At 37.2% G+C, this 14,950-nt stretch overlaps 1 protein-coding gene across 6 annotated transcripts in view; it reads right to left on the reverse strand.

The window, feature by feature from the left end:
- LOC114474023 (zinc finger protein OZF-like) overlaps nucleotides 1-14,950 on the reverse strand; it is a 122,123-nt gene that overhangs the window by 92,871 nt on the left and 14,302 nt on the right. For 2 of the 6 annotated variants that reach the window (XM_028463870.1, XM_028463869.1), the window contains exon 4: nucleotides 7,009-7,179. In XM_028463870.1, the coding sequence (XP_028319671.1) occupies nucleotides 7,009-7,179 (171 nt within the window). Of the gene's footprint in view, nucleotides 1-5,512; nucleotides 7,180-8,356; nucleotides 8,415-8,858; nucleotides 8,925-12,444; nucleotides 12,669-14,950 lie in introns of those variants that run through there. The other 4 variants (XM_028463877.1, XM_028463876.1, XM_028463872.1 and 1 more) reach the window with 3 other exon arrangements.

A 14,950-nucleotide genomic window follows, 5' to 3' on the forward strand; every position in this document is an offset into this window, starting at 1 on the left:
TTTTCATAATTTAATTTTTTCTAATCATGTAAAGCACGTTGAATTCCCTACACAAATACATCTGCCTTGCTTTTGCCTTACGGAAGTTTTATTGTGAGACGAGCTGACTGTCCACCACACACCGTTGATTTATAACCTTCTAAGTTGCTTTAATAGAATTTGAATTATTGTTCATTTTGCTATGAAACTCCGTCATTTTTGCAGATCATAATCAATGTCTTTAGTTGTTCAGGAATAACTATATTTATTTAACATGTTGAAGTTTTTGTAGGTATTTAGAGTCAGCAGAGTAGGATTAGAGACATATTTACTATACAATTTATTTTTGTTCCTAAACATTTTTAACACATCTGATGTAAACCACAGTTTCTTCATGTTTTACTGATGTTTTCATACTTAGTTTTTGGAACAATAACCAACTGGAAAAGACTCATTGAAGTGAACTTTGATAAGTTGCATTAAATTGTTATATGCATTATTGGCATTATTTTTTACACTGTACACAGTGCTTACCTTACATAAATGTAGGGTATGCACTGTATCCTAAGACACATTGCTTACCTTACATTTATGTATTTCCACTTAATATATATATATTCCACTTTACCAGTATCTTTTTTTTTTTTTTTTTTAGATTTGTAGCTTTTTACATCTAGAGAACAATACTGAATTAGAGGGAAATAATTAGACAATTCTGAATCGATAACATTATTATTTATGTATTTACTTTTTCACTTTGTCTGCACAAGCTGTTGAAGGTCAACACTACAGGAAGTGCAATCTTTTTAAGACAGCAATGCATGTTTTGTTATTGCAATTAAATAAATGAATTTATTTTATTGCATAATTGTGACCATTACTAGCCCTCCCTAAGGAAGGGTAAAACATGCTTCAATAAAGGGAGGATATAAAAAGAGAGGGCAGTGTTACACCTAGGTGAGGGGGTAGGGAAGAGGGAGTCAGGGTAGGAAATGGAAGGGGTGGGGAAGAGTTGACTGTTTTAAAGTGAGTGGGAAGTGATGTTATAGTTGTGCATATTGTGTTCAGATAGTCTGGGGACAAGTGTGGAGAAATTGAAGCGGGTGACACAGCACCCAGCCTAAGTATAATGGTGGTGGCTGTAGACAGAGGTAAGGAGTGAGTGGTTACACCTAAAACTGGTATTTGGGATCTAAGGTTATCCCACAGGCCAAGGCATGCCCGTGCATCCATGACCAATGTTTGTGCAAGAACTGCTTTTGTGAATCCAAGCGTCGCCCAAGCCCAAAGATGCAGCCAGGCCGGCAGAAACAACAGGGGCCAAGGAGCCTCAGGCCACCCCCCCACGACCAAGCAACCCCCAGAGATCCCAGGCCGAGAGGCAGCCACCGCCCCCCATGCACACAACCAAGAAAGCCCCAAGAAGCGCACCCCACCTCCAACCCCATGATTTGTTTCCTTTGATTTTTCACTGAGGATATACAGTACTTTGATGTTCAGCAGTCTCACAGTGTGCACAGCTCACTTGTATTTAAACTCATAACTAGTTATGCAAAAGATGTTTTCAGATAAATATTAAATACACACAAAGTTTTTACCTTGTAGATTATTTTTTATGCTTAATGTGAAGTGTTTAATTAAAACCTGGTGTAATAGACTAGTCGATAAGGAAACATTAAACTACACGGTTATCAACATCTCTATTGTAAATCAAGTCCTTTTAGCAGTAGTTCAGAAGCTGAATCCACTGCTGACCATCAGTCCTGATTCTTAAAGAGAAATGGGAGTTTTATTAATGTCGGAAGACATGTCCTCGGTAGAGTGAGTTATCTGAACCTAAACTCTGAAACTGCAAATTTTGTCTTTGTGGGACAAATAAAGGATATCTTATCTTTACAGGAACTAGGGATGGGCGATATGGACTAAAAAAATTATCCCGATAATTTCTGGTATTTATCACAATAACGATAAACATCACGATAAATAAAAAAAAAAAAAACTATAAATAAATAAAACAATTCCCAACTTAAAGTGTAAACAGGTTCCTTACAAACACAAATACATTTGAATACATCAAGACATTGAAAAAGGCTACAATATCTGCTGACTCAAAGAGTTCATGAGCTGATATTTTATGGAATATATCAGTGCATGTGGATCACTCTATTAGTGTTATTGTACGAAATTAATTTATTTCCTCACTTAAAATGAAATCATTTTCTAAAAAAAAAAAAAAAAAGCACATGAAAAGCACAAATAAACTCCATCAGTGTTTTTACTGTTGCTGAATCTTGTTTCATTTATCTTATGAGTTACATAAAGCTAACCAGGCTACATTTATGTTTGAAATATCACCAAATCCTGATTAATATGGTTTTTATATGGTTAAGAGGTTTTTTATTGCCAGTAAGTATGTATAAATGTTTTCAAAGTAAAGCGTTAATATCTGTACTGTCACTTTAAGAGGCTTCAGGCCTACTACAGGCTGAGAGGAGGTTGGTTCTTATTTTACTCGTCAGTTTTGAACAATTATTTTGGATTTAGAATGAATTGTTTTATCCATGTGCAAATGATGGTCTTTAGGTTATGAACATGCAGTTAATGTGTCAGTTGAATTTAAACTTTGTAAATTAACTTTTTGTAAGTTTTAAGGTGCGCATGTGTTAGTTTACAGATTACTTTGTTGCGCATCTGCTAACAGGAGCTTGGGGCCTGTTTGCTGTCACTGTGTGTGGAAGAGACTGCATGTTACAGAGCCTTGTGTGTTTTTCTGTTCATTTGTACAGACTACATCACTGTGCCTGTTTTAAAAGACCAACCAGCAGCTGATCATGGTCCTTGATTTCACCACAACGCAGAATAGACGAGGGTTAACGAATGTGCATCGAACTTAAATGAAAAACTGATAAAGACTAAGCACACCCGTTACATAAAGTTATGATTAATAAAGAAATCTGATTTCCTATAATTAAACCAGATCAAGCTGATGATTTAATCATTCAGTATATTTATGTGTAATAATCTCAATAGTTACATTAGTCTAATGGGACCAGCTTTGTCTGTGAACACGTGAAATATAATTAAAAATATTACGTTTCACAAGTTTAGACGGATGCATAGTGACATTAATATTATGCTAACATTTATTTCACACATCGTGTGACATGTTTAGCTTTTATTCTTCCATACAAGTGTTAAATCTGATCATAAACAGATCAATGGTTCTCTGTGGTTTTATGACAGTAAGACATGTTCTTTTTATTTTGTCTATTATTCCTTATATGGAGTGGTTAGCGTTAGCTCTGTGTATCGGTGTGTTAGCTTAGCATAGTTAGCTTTAGTTGAGTTTCCAGTTCATGATCGTTGCTACAGGTTCATCTCTGTTCCCGTGTTTGTGGAACTTTGGGTGGATCTGATGGAGGAACTTGGATTGGTTCCCTTTGTTGGATGATTGTCTTCTCATTGATGAACTCAAGAAAGATAAAGGAGAAATAATTAACATGTACAGTCAAATTCGAGATCTCATCACACCATCAACTGACGTAAGAAGACGAGTCGATACGTGTGAGTCAGTGACCACGGAAATGCGTCACCTGCAGACGGCACCGGAAAGCAACAGAAAAGCAAAGGATGGCTGATCTACCCCCTGAACGCGTGGAACCATCGCCCCCCTTCACCTTCTGTGGTATGGACTGCTTCGGCCCGTTCTTTATAAAGCAAGCGAGAAAGGAGAACAAGAGGTACGGTCTTCTCTTCACTTGTCTCAGTTCCCGTGCCATCCACATAGAGATGCTTGAAGAAATGACAACGGATGCTCTTATACTGTAAATGGCCTGAGATGTTTCATCGCCATACGTGGTGCGGTTCGTCAGATTAAGTCAGATCAAGGGAGCAACTTAGTCGGGGCAAAAAAACGAACTCCAAGAAGCTCTCAAAGAAGTCAATGCCGAACGACTGGCTGTATTTCTTGCAGAGAAGCAATGCAATTTTAGCATGAATGCTCCCTACTCCAGTCACGTTGGAGCGGTGTGGGAGAGACAGATCAGGACAGTGAGAAGCATCTTGAGGTCCACACTGACCCTTTCCTCTGGAGGGCTGAGTGATGCATCGCTACGGGCTTTCCTCTATGAAGCTATGACTATCGTAAACAGTTGCCCACTGACCGTTGACAACCTCAGTGACCCTCATAGTCTTGAGCCACTCACCCCTAATCACCTCCTGACTGTGAAAACTGTTAAGGCCCTACCTCCACCTGGTGAATTTGTCAGAGCAGACGTATATGGCAGAAAAAGGTGGCGACACGTTCAATACCTTGCGGAACAGTTCTGAGTCGATGGTGGAAGGAGTACCTTCCCAACATCACTCTCATACCCCTAGAAGGAATCTGCAAGTCGGAGATATTGTGATGTTGAAAGGAGAACTTGCACACAGAAATGAGTGGAAATTGGGCAGAATTTCGGAGTACTGCTGACAAGGACGGATTGGTGAGGAGAGTGAAGGTCTGCCTCAGTGACAGGGAGCTCGGCAGGAAAGGGTAGCGTCTCCACAAGATGTCTGAAGTTTTCTACTTAAAAGGTTTTCTACTTTTGACATGAATATTTATGTTGTTTAAAGGGTATGTCGTTTCTTGTTTAATAATAATTCGCTCATAACGTAATCTGTACCGTTACATTATTTACTCATGATTGGTGGGAGTGTAAAAGACTTAAAAATGTACTTTATTAATACAAAGTGTTATTTCAGTTGTGCCCTTTTTTAAGTACAATGGGTCTTTTATTTTGGTAGTCCTGGGCGGAAGTGAATGTCTTAGCTAAAGGTGTTGAAATTGACAAACAAGGAAAACGGGTGAATGGAGTGGAGCAGAGAGAGAAGGAAAGGAGATGAAAACTAACTTTTGTGTAAACCAAGCGCCTCGCTGGAACCGGGAACAAGGTATTTTGTGTTTGAACTGTTTCACTGTAATGCTAATTTTTAGTCATTTTAGCACCTTAGCATTGTTTCATGTGCCTGTGTTTGTAAGAGCTAATTGTATGCTGTTCATTTGTCCTGTAGCTCTTACGGTGTTTGATGGAGATTTTATGGTGTTTGATGGAGAAACAACATTTATGATTACAATACGGATTAAGGCTGATCATAAATAAAGACTCTAAAACATCAGTAAGCTTCACCATTGTCTGGCTGGGTTCACTACACCTGTGAGTCTTTAGGGGCCTGTACTACGAGGCTGGATAGATATATACTGATATCTCTCTGTTAGCTTCACCTAACCAAACACTGTCTGTCAGAGAGCAGCTGTACTACAATGTAGGATATAAACACATTCACTGATTTCACACTCCTGTGACAGGGGAGCAGCGTCACACCAATCACAGAAACAACAGAGCAACTTACGTCACAATTGAGGAAAAGTTCTATAAAAATATTAATTAAAATCCATAATTCAGACCAAAAACACTGTTGCTGCAGAAAAAGCAGGAAAAAAAGAAAGAGTGAGATGATCAATAATAATCCATGGAATGATAAATGAACAGCGTTCTGATCAGTTTCATTTTATTACAGTACAGACATGTTTTTACTCAGGTAGACCTCATGTTATCACACACACTGGGATGAGAACACATCGTTTCACTGTAGTGTCCCTGCTGACAGGAATCTGCCGTTTGGAGACCCCTGCTCCGTGAATTCTCATGTGTCGATTCAGTTAATCTTTTCTGACTAACATCACATACACAGGGTCGCTCCTGTGCGTGGGTTAACTTGTGTCGCTTCAATGTCTCCTTTTTCACAAACATCACATTGACAGGCTTTCACTCCTGTGTAAATTCTCATGTGCATCTTCAGATCAGACTTGTGAGGAAATACTTTACTACAAACATCAAACATCACGACCAAATGGTTTTTCTCCTGTGTGGATTCTCATGTGGTCAGAAAGACTCGCCTTATGAGGAAAACTTTGACCACAAACATCACAACCAAAGCGTTACTCTCCTGTGTGAACAGCCATGTGACGCTTCAAATGTCTCCTGTGGCAAAAACGTTGACCACAAACATTACAGCAAAACAGTTTCTCTCCTGTGTGGACACTAATGTGGCTTTTGCGATCCTCATTGCAGCCAAACCTTTTTCCACAAATATCACAACCAAAGGGTTTCTCTCCTGTGTGAACCATCATGTGATTTTTGAGATGCTCATTGCGGCTACATCTCTTGCCACAAACATCACAACCAAATAGTTTCTCTCCTGAGTGGATGATCATGTGTCTTTTTAAACACTGGTTGCGGCCAAACCTCTTTCCACAAACATCACAACTAAAAGGTTTCTCTCCTGTGTGAATTCTCATGTGATTCATGACATCACGCTTGGTAATAAATCTTTTCTGACAAACATTACATTCATAGGGTTTCTCTCCTGAGTGGATAAACATGTGAGACTTCAGATGAGTCTTGTCTATAAATCGTTTCCCACAAACATCACAGCCAAAGGGTTTATCTCCTGTGTGAACTCTCATGTGAATCTTCAGATGTGCTCTGTTGCCAAATCGTTTCCCACAAACATCACAACTGAAGGGTTTCCCTCCTGAGTGGACAATCATGTGTCTTTTTAAAGACTCGTTGCGGCCAAAGCTCTTTCCACAAACATCACATCCAAAGGGTTTCTCCTCTGTGTGAATTCTCATGTGGATCTTCAGATGTGTTCTGTTGCCAAATCGTTTCCCACACACGTCACATCCAAATGGTTTCCCTCTGTTGTGTGATGCTCCTTTGGTGTTGTTCTCAGTCCTAACCTCAGATGTTTGAAAGCTCTCACAGCTCATGTCCATGTGTTCAGGCTGAGCTTCAGACTGGGACAAAGGTTCCCTCCAATCCTCACTGTCTTCAGTGTCAGAGCAGTCTGTTTCCTCTCCATCACTGTCTGGTTGTGTACAAGTGTTTGCTGCTTCTGGGCCTTCACTGATGTCTCCATTTGGTTCTACTTTCATGAGTTTAGCTGAGCTGCAGGTTGCAGGTTCTCCTTTGATGTTCTCCTCACTTTGTCTCCAGTGTAGCAGAGAACACTGAGCTTCCTCCTCTTCATCTTCAGTCTTCACAGTAACAGCAGTGATATCTGTCTCCTGCTTTTCCTCCAGACTTTCCCACAGTTCTTCCTCTTCCTTCTTTATGTGGAGATGATCCTGGAGCTGCAGTCCATGAGTGGATTCTCCTTTACAGGAAACAAAAAAGGGTTTGATTTTGTTGTAATTGAGTATATTTTTCAATTAATTTTGTTTGTTGTTTTGTGTTTTTGTATTATTGTTGTAGTCGTCTTGGGAAATGTCACATTTAAACATTATTGTTCAAAGTAAACAGACGGACAAAAAGACGGAAATGTACGAACGCGGGCTAAATGTTGCAACAAAATCTCCTGATATGATTGACAGAGCTTCTGGAATGTAAATATCTTTATGACAAACTAAACTCTAACCCAATATCAAACATTTCCACCATATTTTTCACTGTAAAACGAGTGGATTCATGTCTAGCTTTAGACCAAAGTTGGATTCTAACCCCTGACCCTATGCTTCCAAGCACGTTTCCTTACCCGTTTGTGCCACTGTAGACTTTGTATTGCGACACTCATTAAGACAGGGTGCTGGACTCGAGGGCCGGATTCCTGAGACTTTTAGATGTGTCCCTGCTCCAACACAACTGAATGGCTCGTTATCATGCTTCTGCAGAGCTTGATGACAACACAATGGTTTCAACGAGGTGTGTTGGAGCACGGACACATCTAAAAGTCTCAGGAATCCAGCCCTCGAGGACTAGAGTCTGGCACCCCTGCTCTAAGAAATAATGTAAATGTCGAACCGTAACTGTGTATTCCTTTAAATTGATATACCCCCCTTTACATTTGCCACAGGTTTATTGTATCCAGGGAACTTTAAAAAAGATGGCAGTAGGTGTTTTAATGCAGAGCAGCCTTTCTGATTGTTCTGCATCCCTAATGTTGGAAAGAAAACTACCATTTGCTAAAAAACGTAAAGCAGCACAACATTTATAACAATGTGAGCGCATGTCTGTGGTGGGCAATGTTACAAATGTGTGTCAGGGAAGAGTGTCAAGGTAAATTAAAGTATTTCTTGAGAAGTGGTGTTCAGGTGGGAGGAGGCAGGTAGAAACCCAGGGTTTCTTAGATAAAACCTGCCAGCGAGCAGGCTCAGTTTATGAAGAATGTTACCATGGTGACATTCTCAGTGTAGAAGTTACCTCACTTTTAAGAATCGAAAACTCAAAGTTTCCCATATTTGACCCCGAACATAACCCACTTTCTTAAATACCCCTCAGGTGAAAAACAAATATTTGAACAACGTTCATTTCAAAATAAAAGTAAACTTGATTACCAAACAGGAAGTTGGCTGGAATCCTCTTGGTCTGGAACAAAGCTTTTATTTCCAGTTTCTGGGAAACAGTAAATATATTAAATCAGTTAATGATGAGTGTGAGCAGCTGTAGAAATATGTACAGTGCCTTGCGAAAGCATTCGGCCCCCTTGAACTTTTCGACCTTTTGCCACATTCCAGGCTTCAAACATAAAGATATAAAACTGTAATTTTTTGTGAAGAATCAACAACAAGTGGGACACAATCATGAAGTGAAACGAAATTTATTGGATATTACAAACATTTTTAACAAATAAAAAACTGAAAAATTGGGCGTGCAAAATTAATCAGCTCCCTTAAGTTAATACTTTGTAGCACCACCTTTTGCTGTGATAACTGCTATAAGTCGCTTGGGGTACTGTATGTCTCTATCAGTTTTGCACATTGAGAGACTGGAATATTTGCCCATTCCTGTAGGTTAGATAACTCTGCAATAAACATGGTCATAGATCTGTGATGTTACCTCCTCAGGTTCTCTGTCAGTCTGCTTTGCCTCCTGGCTTTGCTGAGTCATGATCTCCTTTATCAACTGTAATTATTCACAGAGACAAAGATTTAAACAAAAGGTCAACAGGGAATCAAAAGCTCACTGTAGACATGTCAGATTAGATCAGCATTTATTTCATTTATTTGTTTTTTTTTAAGCAGGGACAAGAAAACAAAAGGAAAAAGAAAATTTTGTGTACAAGGAAACTCCAACAGAGAAAAACAATTAGATGTTCACAATAATAGATAAGATCCATGTACACTTATAATTGTAATAATATGTCTGCTCAAAAAGAGTGGAAAAAAATACTTATTGAATCCCACCACTATTTCTTACTCATACAATTTTCATCATATTGTTTCTGTCCGTTTGGACTTTTAGAAACACAAAATAAGCACTAAGCAGATTAACTAATAATCAGTAACTTAAGCTATACAAGAGTACAAAGCAAAATAACAATGGTAGTAAATTCAATTCAATGACAGATGTTATCAGTATAGCTGAGTATAAATATCGATTTAATTGATTTTGTATCGATTTTATTAACAATTATAAAACTTGATGCAAAGGTGCTGATATCAATATTTTTACTTAAACCCTAATATTCTCACGATAGCAGTGCAACGGCCGGCCCAGCTGAAGTCAGAAGCTTGGAAATATTTTGGCTTTAAAGGGCCTATATCATGCAAAATCTAATTTTTTGAGCTTTGACCTTGTTACAATGTTAATTTCTTATCAAAAACACCTCTTAAGTATTATTGGGCTTCCTTCCTGTATCTCTGAGCAATCCTCACTAATCCTGCTCTCTGAGCTGCAACTCTGCCCTCTTCTGAAAAATGAGCAGTCAGACTTTATTGAAGTCACTGAAGTCTGAACAGCCCCCTCCAGTAAGTGTCTACTGCTGGTTTAAGTACCAAATGCAAGTATATCCAACTGCAGCCGCGGGTATAGTACAAGTAACGCCCCTGACAAACCACGCCCAGGCAAGCAATTTTTCAATGCGCTGTCGTTCCATTTTTAGTATCCGTTATATTGCCATGTATCGCCTTTGACTTGATCCGACGTGTTTGTGACACAGCCTGAAGCTCTGAGACGGACTCACAATCACAATAGCCGCTTAAATAGCCATGTGTTTTACTATAATGTGCAGTTTTTTGGATGAAAATAACAAAAGTGAGTGGATAATAAAAATTAAATCAGTTTGGTGATCACTGATCTCCCTCGCTAGAGCGAGGCATTAAGTCAGCGTCTACAGACACACCTACTCATGAATATGCATAAGCAGGCTCCAAAACAGCCCGTTTTTAGAACTGCTCAGAAAGTCACTTTTCAGAGGGCTAAAACTCTGAAAAACAGGCGAGTTTGGGAAAATAAACCTCAAATACTATGTTGTTGGGGCCAAAAACCTGCACATTACAGTAAAACACATGGCTATTTAAGCAGCTATTGTGATTTTGAGTCAGAAAAGTGTGTGTCGCTGCAGAACCAGAGCAACAGAAGCAGATGAGTTGTGTGTTCGCGCCGTACGGGGTTCTCCACGATGATAGTCCTCCGCGGCAGCCACGCTTCTGCCGTCTGTCGCGCCGCCTCCGTCTGCTCGTGACTTGCGATCACATATTATCTTACAGCTAAAACGTTGCGAGTTAATATGGCAAAATGGGTAAAACAACATAGTTAGCCTTGTTGTCACGAGCCAGTGCAACAGCAGCCATCAGAGGCGCAGCTCACTAATTCTCCTATTGCACAATTTTTCATTGTTATGATTAATATGCTTGATTTGAATATTTGTATTGTTTAGATAGTTGGGTTAGTGTTTTGTTAATATAAAAAAGTTATTTATACGGTATTTTTTATAGTTTTATAGTGTTTTATTTAGTATTTTTCATTTATTTTGTGGGCCATATTGTTATAAACATTGTAATAAACAGTATGATGTTCATTATTTTAATTTTTTTTGTTATTTTGTGTTTTTCCATTGATTAAAAAAAAAAGCAATGTAACAACAAGGGTATCGATAAAGCACCGGATTGATAGGGAGTATCGATAAGAGTAGTAGTATCGATTCTTAATGATACCCATCCCTAATGTCGAAGAGGTAAAGCCACAGATTTGTTTGCTTTATTGTTGTAATCTGTGCTTTAAAATCCATATTTTATATCTATTTAAAGTTTAAATAAATCTGAAATTGTTTATTATGAAACGATTAATTTATTGCTTGTGATCATTAAAAAAATGAAAAAATAATTGCATATTAAATCGCAATCACAATATTGAGGGATAAAAATTGCAATTAGATTATTTTCCAAAATCGTTCAGCCCTAATATGAACAGTAACGTATGTAGCACAGATCTACAGTATATGAACAATAATGTATGAAATTCAATCCAATCCAACTTTATTTATAAAGCACTTTAAAAACCCAGGAAGAGGGAGACAAAGTGCTGTATAAAAAAGAGGTATATGCCTAGAACAACAAATAAATGCTGAAAGTTAGTACTTTCTTTTTAGAGTTTATTGAAAAAACACAAGCTGGTCAACATGCCCAGGTTTCAGGGCACTACTTTATGCAGTTACAATGTCTCCTGCAGTGAAAAAGACTTTCCTGGATAAATAAAAGTAAAAAAACACAAAAAAATCGATATGGAAGAATTTAGAATCGAGAGAACCGAGAATCGCGCGACGTAATATCACAATCATTTATTTTTTTTTTTTAACACAGTAAATTCCACCTTTAAAAATACAAAGACAATATATATATATATATATATATATATATATATATATATATATATATATATATATATATTAGGGTATTTCCTGGGTTAGGGCTAAAATAAAAGGATTGGCAAGTTAGCTAAAAATAAATACGAGATAAAATAAAGTGTCTATTTGTACGGTTGCCGTACTGACAACCCATTGGTACGGTTACCGAAGTACAAGTACGTAGCGGGTTAGGTTTAGGTTATAACCCAATATTGCAACATTTTTTAGGGTTGGTTTAGGGCAAGGTTTATTCTTAGTCAGGTGACCAAAACTGGCTAAATAGGGGCACTGTGTACGAATAGAATGTTGGTATATTGATACAGCAACCGTACGATAGCACGTGCCTAAAATAAAACGGACTTTACTTTAAGTCACGTGGTGCACCCATCATGTGACCTAAACTGGCCAATGAGGGGCGCTGCGTATGAATAAACTCCGGATCAATAGCCAAGGCCCATTTATTCTGTCACCGGTAGGTTTCCAGGTTTTAGCATCACCCGATTTATCAACTTTTTAAGCCCCCCAATATCAGTATTAACTCTAATATCTAGTATAGATCCATATGAACAGTAGCGCCCATATCTAGATCTATAGAAGTCCTCGTACAGTGAGATGCTACACAGTACCGAGGCATCTGTGGTGCTGAGCTGGTGTTACGGTTCAACTGGTGACCGTGTTACCCTGAGACTGGGCTGAGTGGAACAGTCAGTGTTAGGATGATAAAAACGGTGCAGATGTTCTCCTAAAGAAGGTTTGACCGCCATTAAACACCTTTAAAGACGGAGAGCAGCTTCTTACCTTCTCCTCCTCATTCTTCTTCTTTTTTTCCTCCTCTTCTTCTGTGGTGTTTATCTGCTACTTACATCCTTATTGTTGCTCTACCGCCCTCTTCTGGATCTGTTTACCTCCTACATCATCAGATCTTCATATTCTCTGTATCAGCCCAGTAAACGTCTCATTCCCAGTCCCACCACAGCCAGTCTGTCCTCTCAGTCCTCCAACATGTCCTCCTGTTTAATAGTCTTCAGTTTTTTTAGCACATAAATCAAAGGACAAAAACAATAATCATCATTTAAAAAAAAATACCAAGGAAGAAGAACAACAATAGAATACATTTAATATGTGCAGGAAGAGGCAGAAAACATATCTTATATTAAAGCCTCCACCCAATAGTAAAAAAAAAAACGTTAAAAAACATACATTTACAATCAGATTAAAACATTAAGAAATTCCATACTGTTACTGATTTTACCAATACATTTTTTAATATATATATACATATATATATATATATATATTTTTTTTTTTTTTTTACCGTCATTATATATGGGTTAAAAACAAAATATAAAGTTCTCAGGTATTGTGCTTTAATTAAACTAGATTTTTGTGCAAAAATACAAATGTTCTATAAATTCATTATACATATTTTGAATATTAAGTTTATCAAAAAAAGGAGCAGATGATGTCAGTGGCTTTGAATGAGTCACAATTCTCATTAAGCGCTTTCGGAAAATTAAAATATAGTTTAAAGTAGATAAGTGCTTGTCCAAACTCTATTACAGCATGAAATGTAAGGATAGATTAACTATAATATAGTGTAAGGATTCATTTTGAATTAATCTATTTATCTTTTTTATAATAATAATTGATTTATTAATCTTCCGAGTTACCCAGTCCACATGCTCTTTCCAACTCAAGTTCTCATCAACAGGAGCTGGGTTTCCATTACCCTTGGAAATGCACAAAGGACCAGATTTGTAAAAAAAAATATCCAAGAACTATCTCTAATTATTAGCCGAATTTTAAAAATTAATTTAGATTTAGATATTTACCGAATTCTGCTTTACTTAGTATTCAGTAACAGGAGGATATCCCACACTTCTCTCTTTCTACAATTCCTGTTCAATTAAAATGTGATGCCTGAACATGTTATTGAGAGCTGAACGGTAATAATGATAGAACTGTATATAATTCACTATGCACAATGCACAATACACTTTATATTTGAGTGTTCAGTCTTTTCTAAATTGTACATATATATCTTTATTACTTAATTATTATTAATTATAAATTTTGATTTCGAGTACAGTGCCCGTCAGTCATATGAATTTATATAGTGGGGGCTTAAATAGAGTTGTCAATTATGGCCAAATGAGTATGTGTTTGAGGGTTGGATGTACAAAGAGGTGTACATACTCTGTACTCTGTAGTGTTATAAAAGGGTTTATTTGCGGGTGCAAAGTAAAATAGCGTATGCAATTTCCCTGGACATGTGCATGAGAAATGTGCTTGTTATTTTTACTCATATATCTTTTTCATTTGGTGTATTTTTCCGTAATGTATGTTTTTGAAGTCATTATGTGTATTTTTGTTGCTTTCTTGGTTTTTGTGCATTTTTTGTATTGATTTTTGATGCCATTGTAGTGTGATCCTGGAGTAATTTTGTGTATTTTTGTATGTTTTTTAGTGTAGTTTTGTGCATTTCTGTTGTTAATTTGTGTATTTTTGCATAAATATTTAGTTTTGTGTATTTTTCTGTAATGTATGTTTTTTGGAGTAATTTTGTGTGTTTTTGGAGCCTTTTTGTATATTTTAATGCATTTCTGTTGTCATTTTGTGTACTTTTTGTAAACATATTTTTTGTATTGTTTTTTGTTGCAATTGTAGTGTGATTCTGGAGTCATTTTGTGTATTTTGTATGTTTTTTGGTGTAGTTTTGAGCATTTCTGTTGTCAGTGTATTTTTTGTATAAATATTTAGTTTTGTGTATTTTGAGTTATTTTCATTTTTTTGTGTCATTTCTGTAATATATGTTTTTTGGAGTGATTTTGTGTTTTTGGAGCCTTTTTGTATATTTTTGTGCATTTCTGTTGTAGTTTTGTGTACTTTTTGTATAGATGTTTAATTTTTTATTTGATTTATTTTACTCAATTAGTTTATTTTTATTATAAATACCTTATGTGTGGTGAGAGCGTGTTTTGAGATGTGTGTGCGCGTGTGTGAGAGAGACTCTCTACCTGTCTTGGTTACCGTGTGGGACTCTCCATCTCCTCCTAGGTTCTCTCACACACACGCACGCACATACTCCGTCACAGGTTGTTGAAATGCATGTTAGAGAAAAGAAAACTAACTATTTGAAACTTCCGGGAACTCTTCCATTGTTGCAACTCTCTCTCTAAACGGCTCTCTGTGCGTTCAGCATGAACATCCAAGGTGCACATTTGATTATATGGCACGTGGTGAAAATATCAGCGTTTATAATGCCGTATCCACGGAGAAATTTGCTGTTTGCTTTCAACACAGC

The sequence above is a fragment of the Gouania willdenowi genome, chromosome 13 (assembly GCF_900634775.1).
Source record: "Gouania willdenowi chromosome 13, fGouWil2.1, whole genome shotgun sequence".
Lineage (NCBI taxonomy): Eukaryota > Metazoa > Chordata > Actinopteri > Blenniiformes > Gobiesocidae > Gouania > Gouania willdenowi.